We start from the raw sequence: 9,319 nt of genomic DNA, 5'->3' as shown, positions 1-9,319 counted from the left end.
GTGTTGAAGTCTCCCATTATTATTGTATGGGAGTCTAAGTCTCTTTGTAAGTCTCTAAGGACTTGCTTTATGAATCTGGATGCTCCTGTATTGAGCGCATATATATTTAGGATAGTTAGCTCTTCCTGTTGAATTGATCCCTTTACCATTACGTAATGGCCTTCTTTGTCTCTTTTGATCTTTGATGGTTTAAAGTCTGTTTTATCAGAGACTAGGATTGCAACCCCTGCTTTTTTTTGTTCTCCAGTTGCTTGGTAGATCTTCCTCCATCCCTTGATTTTGAGCCTATGTATGTCTCTGCATGTGAGATGGGTCTCCTGAATACAGCAGACTGATGGGTCTTGACTCTTTATCCAGTTTGCCAGTCTGTGTCTTTTAATTGGAGCATTTAGTCCATTTACATTTAAGGTTAATATTGTTATGTGTGAACTTGATCCTGCCATTATGATATTAACTGGTTATTGTGCTCGTTAGTTGATGCAGTTTCTTCCTAGCCTTGATGGTCTTTACATTTTGGCATGTTTTTGCAATGGCTTATACCGGTTGTTCCTTTCCATGTTTAGTGCTTCCTTCAGGGTCTCTTGTAAGGCAGGCCTGGTGTTGACAAAATCTCTAAGCATTTGCTTATCTGTGAAGGATTTTATTTCTCCTTCACTTATGAAACTTAGTTTGGCTGGATATGAAATTCTGGGTTGAAAATTCTTTTCTTTAAGAATGTTGAATATTGGCCCCCACTCTCTTCTGGCTTATAGAGTTTCTGCCGAGGGATCTGCTGTTAGTCTGAAGGGCTTCCCTCTGTGGGTAACCCAACCCTTCTCTCTGGCTGCCCTTAAGATTTTTTCCTTCATTTCAACCTTGGTGAATCTGGCAATTATGTGTCTTGGAGTTGCTCTTCTGGAGCAGTATCTTTGTGGCGTTCTCTGTATTTCCTGAATTTGAAGGTTGGCCTGCCCTACTAGGTTGGGGAAGTTCTCCTGGATGATATCCTGAAGAGTGTTTTCCAACTTGGTTCCATTTTCCCCCTCACTTTCAGGCAGCCCAATCAGACGTAGATTTGGGCTTTTTACATAATCCCATACTTCTTGCAGGCTTTGTTCATTTCTTTTTCTTCTTTTTTCTTTTGGTTTCTCTTCTCGCTTCATTTCATTCATTTGATCCTCAATCACTGATACTCTTTCTTCCAGTTGATCGAGTCGGTTACTGAAGCTTGTGCATTTGTCACGTATTTCTCGTGTCATGGTTTTCATCTCTGTCATTTCGTTTATGACCTCCTCTGCATTAATTATTCTAAGTGTCAATTCTTCCACTCTTTTTTCAAGATTTTTAGTTTCTTTGCACTGGGTACGTAATTCCTCCTTTAGCTCTGAGAAGTTTGATGGACTGAAGCCTTCTTCTCTCATTTCTTCAAAGTCATTCTCTGACCAGCTTTGATCCATTGCTGGCGATGAGCTGCACTCCTTTGCAGGGGGAGATGCACTCTTATTTTTTGAATTTCCAGCTTTTCTGCCCTGCTTCTTTCCCATCTTCGTGGTTTTATCTGCCTCTGGTCTTTGATGATGGTGACCTACTGATGGGGTTTTGGTATAGGTGTTCTTCCTGTTTGATAGTTTTCCTTCTAATAGTCAGGACCTTCAGCTGTAGGTCTTTTGGAGATTGCTTGAGGTCCACTCCAGACCCTGTTTGCCTGGGTATCAGCAGCAGAGGGTGCAGAAGATAGAATATTGCTGAACAGCAAGTGTACCTGTCTGATTCTTACTCTGGAAGCTTCCTCTCAGGGTGTATTCCACCTTGTGAGGTGTGGGGTGTCAGACTGCCCCTAGTGGGGGATGTCTCCCAGTTAGGCTACTCAGGGGTCAGGGACCCACTTGAGCAGGCAGTCTGTCCCTTCTCAGATCTCAACCTCCGTGTTGGGAGATCCACTGCTCTCTTCAAAGCTGTCAGACAGAGTCGTTCGCATCTGCACAGGCCTCTGCTGCTTCCCCTGTTATTTTTCAGCTGTGCCCTGTCCCCAGAGGTGGAGTCTACAGAGACAGGCAGGTTTCCTTGAGCTGCTGTGAGCTCCACCCAGTTCGAGCTTCCTAGCGGCTTTGTTTACCTACTTAAGCCTCAGCAATGGCGGGCGCCCCTCCCCCAGCCTCGCTGCTGCCTTGCGGTTAGATCGCCACAGACTGCTGTGTTAGCAAGGAGGGAGGCTCCGTGGGCGTGGGACCCTCCCGGCCAGGTGTGGGTATATTCTCCTGGTGTGCCCGTTTGCTTACAGTGCAGTATTGGGGTGGGAGTTACCCGATTTTCCGGGTGTTGTGTGTCTCAGTTCCCCTGGCTAGGAAAAGGGATTCCCTTCCCCCTTGAGCTTCCCATGTGAGGCGATGCCTCACCCTGCTTCAGCTCTCGCTGGTCGGCCTGCAGCAGCTGACCAGCACCGATTGTACGGCACTCCCTAGTGAGATGACCCCAGTACCTCAGTTGAAAATGCAGAAATCACCGGTCTTCTGTGTCGCTCACGCTGGGAGTTGGAGACTGGAGCTGTTCCTATTCGGCCATCTTGCTCCGCCCCCCGAAAATTAATTTTTTTAATGTAAATTGGCTTTTACTGTGAAAGAGCTGAGATAAGCACTTGATTTTTCTTATTGACCTGCCTGGGCAAACTTGTCTTGTTTCTGATCCCAGAAGGAAAGGTTTCCATATTTTCCTATTAATTATGATGTTTTATATAGAATGTTATGACTACACCATTAACCAGATTAAAGAAGTTCCATTCTATTCCTTATTTTCACATTTAAAAAAATAAATAAATTTTTGTATCAATTGAGATAAGATTTTCTTTTTTTATACTGTTAGTGTAGTAAATTACCTTAATTGCTTTTATAATATGAAAACAGTCTTGCATTACTGAAAAATTAAGTTACTGCTGGTGAGGTTTCAGAAGAAAATGAAGAAGTCAGAGAAAGCCTGTATCATCAGATATAGAGAATACATATATCATCATACACAGAAAGTTGCTAGAAATATGAATTTTCAAGTACACTGATGAGGACTCAGAAAAAAATGAGGAACATGCTTTGGGAATTTGAGCAAAGTGGATCTTCCAAATACTGGCAGGAAAATTAGCTAAATTGTGTTCTACAGTAATATAGAAAGCAGAATTTGTAAGCAGTGAAGTTGGATATTTGACTGAGGAGGTTTCTAAGCAGAGCATTGAAGGTATGTCCTGATTTACTGCTTATAGTAAAATGTGAGAGGAAAGATACTGAAGGGAAAACTGCTAAGCCACAAGGAACTTGGTTTAGGAAATTCTCAGTCTATCCAGATTGCAAAAGTTGCTAAAGTTAGGAGATTGACTGTTAGGAGTATGCTCTGGGGAGAAGTTTGAGAGCATAGCTGGACAACCTTTCTGCTAGTGCTGAAGAGATTAGTTATGTGATTCCTAGATCTCCTCAACCATTGAAGTAGTAACCAGGAAAAGAAATGAGGTTATACAGGAAAGATCTGTGGTAGTACCTCTTATCTAGTGGCATAAATCCCAGTGACATACATAGGAGAGTCACAAGACTTTTGAGAACATTATACCAGAAGAAACACTGCCAGCTTAGTCTAGGAAGGGACACATTTGTGGTACTTTGTTACAATAGCCATAGGAAACTGATACAAATAGCATTTTTAACACTTACTGTGTGTCAACACTCTGCCTGCTTTGTATGTATTGTCTCATTTAACCTAACATTAAGCCTATGTAGCAACTATTTATATCTGTACTTTTATAGATGTTATTTATTTTTGTTTTTTAATAAACACTTACATGACAATTACTGTTTTCTAAGTGCTTTACAAATATTAATTTATTTAATATTGTTTTATCTCCATTTTATATTAGAGTTCAGTTACCCTCTCCCTTTATTTCAGGAGCCAAGTGGCCACCAGACCCTTTTACTTTTTTAATTGGTTAGTATTTGGGGGATTTTCCATAATGCATTTGAGGTGAATTTAATTCTAATGATGTTTCTTGTCACCTAGGTTTGTATACAGAGTTCTTCAGGGATCCCTCTTTCCATCTCCAATTCTGAGAGCTAAGCACTTTGACAGATTAACTCCAGAGGAGAGGACTGAAGCTCTCAAGAAGTGGAGAGGAGCTGGAAAGATGAATCAAGAGACATCAAACTATGCTAACCAATCAGCTGGCAAGTCAGGAAGAAGACCCATGCCTGGCCCTTCTGCTGTATTTGCAATGAAGTCAGCAACTTCCTGTGCTATTGAGCAAGGAAACTTATCTCTGTGTGAAACTGCTTTAGATCACAGCTACTCTGAAACTAAGGCCTTTCAGATGGCTGGACTCTGCAAAGATTAAGAAAGCTAGACACCCTCCTTGGAGTTGCAAGTATTCTTTCAAGGTTGGAAGAGGGATTTTGAAGCGACATCTCTCCAAGCAAGAATGACTTGTTTTTCCATAAGGGACATGAGCATTTTACTGGGCTTGGAAGAGCTGACATGATGACCATTATTGTATGGTTGCATATACATTTGTAATAGAGGGCTAGAGTTTGACCTAGACAGAGTTTAAGGAAGTGAAATATTTAATTCAGAACCAAATGCTTTTGTAAAACTTTTTGGATTTTGTAAAAGCATTTTCATTCTCTTAGAAATTCAAATATTTTCAAGGGGAGTCATTTGAGACATGTTTATTTTACTAGGAGATCTTATATTCTAGAGAAATGCTTTTAAATGGTCAGGCTCCAATCTGAATTTTTTTATTAAGAAAAAAGTAGTTTTTAATGAATTGGTTAGGACTCAGAGGAAATACGGAAAAAACGTAGATGGTTAATTTACAGGTAAAATCCCAAGAGCCTTTTAAACAACAAGGTACCTAAAATAGGTATAATTATACTGCTTAAAATACAATTAGTGTCTATTAATAGCTTTTTATTTTCTGTGGGAAGATGCTTTAGGTCTTCTGACTGAAGATGTAGGCATATCTCTCTGCTCATTTCAATGTTTTCCTAAGGTGGAGCCTTCACTGGAAAGGAGAAAGAGGGATTCTAGGGTTTCATCAGGGACCAGGAATGCATTCCTCTCTCAGGTTCCAATCAAGAGAAGACCTTTTATGAGATCTGCCTCTGTATAGATGTTGTCAGTTAGGAAACTGAAGCCATAGATCAGGCAGACAAACAGCCCATTGGGCAATTTCCTGTATTTTAAAACTGACAATAACCTGATCGAAGTGATATAATCAATTTCAAAACAATCTTCCAGAGGCCACTTGAAGGTTCATAGTTTTTACAATACCCTAAGACTTTTCAGGTGTTGGAGCCTCTAAAATATGAGATATAAACTGAAACTAATACAGGATGATCTCTGGAGGTTTCTATGAGGTTCTTAGAAAAATTTGGTTTTAAAATACATTTGAGGACAGGAATGTCTATAGCAAGTTTACTGCTATTGCAAATCATGTATGCTGGCTTTAGTTGTAACAAATAAACTACTTTATGCTAAGTAAGGCCAGGTACTACTATAAAATCATATATTCCTGTTTGAAGTTCTTGTGAATTCCTTTCTCTGTTTATTATATTTGAAAGTTGTCAGCCACCAATCATCCAGAATTTCCTTCCTGAATCTCCATGCTCATATGCAACGTCTGCCTCAAGGTCTTCTTAATGACTGTTATTCTCAGGGTTTAGTTTTCTACTTTCTGCCTACTATTTTGGTCTGACATTTTTGTAGCCTTCTGTTATTCTTGCAAATAGTCTTTTACATAAGCTGATTTCTAGAACTTTCAAAATCTCACATAGCTAATGGAAGTTGCTTTCTGCTTTCTTATGACTGTTTTTATAAATAAACTGTTTCATAAATAATGGATACTGAAAAATCATCATCACTCTTATAAACATTTGCCAAATCCAACCGTAATTAGTACCAGAACTTAGAAGGAAAGTCACAAAGCATGCCTTTTACCAGAATATTGCTTTTGCCTTATATGGAAAATCACTGATGTCATATCATTTATTATCCTTGCAGCAGTTGGCATTCATTCCCTGAGATCGGCTTCTCCTGATAAACAATAATTTAGAGATATGTTCACTTGCAAATAAAAAGGTTAGCATCTAAGGACAAAGAATGAGCCAAAAACACTAAGGAAAAAGATCAATTTTCAGAATTGAATTATCTGTACATATGAATAGAGGAAAATACTGAGTGCTAATGTGATAGGGTCACAATCTCGTATCCACAATTCTAAAACCTCCAAACCTCTGAAAACTGAAATATTTTTATAAATTAGGCCAAAATTCTATGCCCTGAAGAAATGTAAAGCTATTTATGTACTTAATGTTATTCATATACTTTGCTACAAATATATTATTTCATTACTGAGTGCTAAACTGTATTTCCTTTTAAAATTTGGAAAATTTTGAATTCTGAAACACATTTAGACCTTAGCCTAAAGAGGCTGGGATCTGTATGAAGCTTTTAAAGGGTCACGTTTACAAGTCAATAACTCTTTTACATAAAGTTACCCAAGCTGATGCGATCTGGTGTTCAGTGTACTTCACCAAATTTGGGGGGGATCAAGTATTATATCATTGCTGTCAGTAGATAAGAAAATTGATTAATAGTATACATTTTGGGATATAATCTTATACATAGGATTTATAAAATAATTGTATTGAGTTCCCAAAATGTATTCTAGACGTTAAAGATTTGTGTGCCCTTACCAGGACTAAAGTTCCCACTGGACACTCAATGGGCAATGTGAGACTATTAGCAACCTCTAATTTCAGACCAGTCAAGGAGCCACTGATTCTCTAAAATGAAACAGCATGAACCTGTGAGAGTAAGATATAAGGGAGGTGAACTGTGATTGGTAAACAGGCTGCCAGCATGCTGTTAGAGAGACAGAAACAATTTCTTAGGACTTGCCACCCATATCCATAAAAAAAAAAGGTGATTAGACCATTTTATTTGTATTAAGAATTATTTAAAATAAGTATAATATGTGTATTTCACTGAGCCTAAGTTGAGCAAGGCTAAAAGTTGATACATTAAATATGTACTTACAACTATAACAAAACTGACATAAGTTCTTAAACTTTCACAAAATTGTGACCACAATTCAGTTGCTAGATTTCACACTCTCCTTAGGTTTATACAAACTGCAGGACAGGAAATGATTAATATAGAAATTGCTAAAACAACTTTTTGAATTTCAAATATGTTTATACATAGTAAAGTTACAAAAATACATGTATAAATTTGCAGGTGGTATCTATTTGGAATGCTGAGGCAGTCCAGGTTGCTGGTGGAGGTTAGTAGGGAATCCTAGTTGTTTAAAAGGCAAAATGGATGCCTAATTAAATTAAATATATATGAAGATTTGTGTTTTAAAGCTTTTTAGTGGGGAAAAATACTTTTTACCACTAATTGCTTCAGAAATGGAGTTGTGTAAAGTGGCCTAGAGCTAAAAGTCATTTCTAAAATTTTAATTACCAACGAGAAGAAACCAGATATTAAACATCTTTTGAGGAAAGTTACAAAATGTTTACTCCATGCAAAGTTTTACTGTGCTCTAAAATATGCTTTTTATGACTTTGTCGGTATGGATGAACACAAGAAAACTGAGAAATAAATTTAATTAAGTGAGGGATGCAAATTAATTTTCTTTTTAAAAAATTGCATCTCTCATCTAAATTCTCCTTTGCAAAGTTTAATATCCAGTTCTTTGCCACATAAGTAAAACAAAATATTGTCCATAAATATTGATCTAGTTGTTGCAGTCTCAATCAGCCAACTGATATATCCTGAACAAACCCAGCTATGAGGAAAGTTCTATAGAGACTCTTCTATAAAATTAGAATCTTGATCTACATCCAGAATGGGGTCCTATAAAGTCAAGTGTTAATATTGATATCTAAATAACTTTGCATTCAATATGTCTTGCTACCTAAATGGATGGCATTGGTCTTTTATTGCTGTCTTTCATCACTTCTCAGAATTATGCAAACATTAGAAGGGTAATAGTAAATACTTTAAATGTGTAAATTATCTTGGCTTTTAATAAATCAAAAGCAAGTCTCCAATGTTAACACTGAAATTTACCACTATGCACTGAGCTTGAGAAACAAAAACTGGCAGAGATAGTCAGCCTAAATCTCTATGTCTTTTTTTGTGATAGGATAAAAAAGAACATTCCATAACCTGTTACTGTAGCACCTGCATGATTTTAAATCTCTCCAAAGTTGATAATTTTGTGCTGCAGTCATGGTTAGGCCTGGCAAAAGAACAAAGTCTGCTTTGCTTTGCTTTTGTAAAGTTTTTCATTGAACTTGAAATAAGAGAAAAATGAAGGTGAAAAAATAAGTTGAATAAAATTAGTCCAAAACAAACATGCAAATTTGCAGTGCACGGTTGAGCATTTCTGCCCATGAAAAGTGCTTCTGTACAGCTCTCTGCAGGAAGCTCTTCACAGTCAAGAAGGTCATTTTCTTTTAGTGTAGCTGGCAAAAGTCTCTGATCATCCTTATAATTAGTTTAGGAGAAAGGTGTGGATGTAAATCTGTCTTTTAATCCATTCGACGAAATATGACACATTACTATAAACGCCAGGCCCCAGGACTTTGGAAAAGCAGACGGAGCCCCATGAAGTTAATCCAAATAATGTCCACTGTCCTCCAGGCTTCTCACAAACAAGAGGCCCACCGCTGTCGCCCTGCAATGAGTAGCAATGGGAGTTAGTAACTGGCATTTCAGGGCTGTAATGTGTGTCCATGCTACCCTGAGGATACAATAAAGCTAAACCCAGATTAACCAACTTGGAAAGTTTCAACAAAGCTTACCTTGTCAGCCTGTGGAGGAATTGTGCTTTCCGCTGTAAAAACAGAACTTTCAAATAAACATCTTAAACTCTGATCGTTAAAAGGGTGGAGTGGCTTGGGAAGAAATTGTATTTTTTCCCCCAGAAAATTAAAAGACCTTTTTCAGGCATTTTCTGCACTTACAAAAATACGTCATAAAGCTTTTTAAAACTATCAGAACTAATTACCTCAAAATTGACCTCATTCTAATTTAAGCTTGACTTATGACTGTGGAAACTACCCAAAATGGAATAAAGATTCCCTCCACACACAGTACTATAAACATATTCTAAAATATCTATTTTCAAGAATCTGGCTTTGTGAATGAATACATTAAGTATAACACAATTTGGGGTCCCTTACTACGCTTCTTAATAGTTCTTAAGACTTTTAAATTTGGTATAGTTGAATACAAAATAGGACCATTTAAAATTATTTATAATGAATATTTCATTAATAGCCTGTATTTTATTTCATATATA

The 9,319-nt window shown here is 37.6% G+C and overlaps 2 protein-coding genes across 11 annotated transcripts in view; one reads left to right on the top strand and one right to left on the bottom strand.

Annotated features, from left to right (window-relative positions):
* Positions 1-5,852, top strand: part of ATP10D (ATPase phospholipid transporting 10D (putative)) — a 118,959-nt gene extending 113,107 nt beyond the window's left edge. For 5 of the 7 annotated variants that reach the window (XM_023224522.2, XM_023224521.2, XM_023224520.2 and 2 more), the window contains one exon: positions 4,012-5,852. In XM_023224522.2, the coding sequence (XP_023080290.1) occupies positions 4,012-4,342 (331 nt within the window). In that variant the 3' untranslated portion in view covers positions 4,343-5,852. The remainder of the gene's footprint in view (positions 1-4,011) is intronic. The other 2 variants (XM_023224524.3, XM_023224523.3) reach the window with 1 other exon arrangement.
* A 2,201-nt stretch (positions 5,853-8,053) lies between these two features.
* CORIN (corin, serine peptidase) overlaps positions 8,054-9,319 on the bottom strand; it is a 209,900-nt gene continuing 208,634 nt past the window's right edge. For 2 of the 4 annotated variants that reach the window (XM_023224528.3, XM_023224529.3), the window contains one exon: positions 8,510-8,692. In XM_023224528.3, the coding sequence (XP_023080296.1) occupies positions 8,510-8,692 (183 nt within the window). Of the gene's footprint in view, positions 8,693-9,319 lie in introns of all 4 variants that reach the window. The other 2 variants (XM_023224526.3, XM_026455813.1) reach the window with 2 other exon arrangements.

The sequence above is a fragment of the Piliocolobus tephrosceles genome, chromosome 3 (genome assembly GCF_002776525.5).
Source record: "Piliocolobus tephrosceles isolate RC106 chromosome 3, ASM277652v3, whole genome shotgun sequence".
NCBI lineage: Eukaryota > Metazoa > Chordata > Mammalia > Primates > Cercopithecidae > Piliocolobus > Piliocolobus tephrosceles.
Note: the sequence above shows the minus strand (reverse complement) of the source record. Positions and strands in the feature narration are given on the sequence as shown.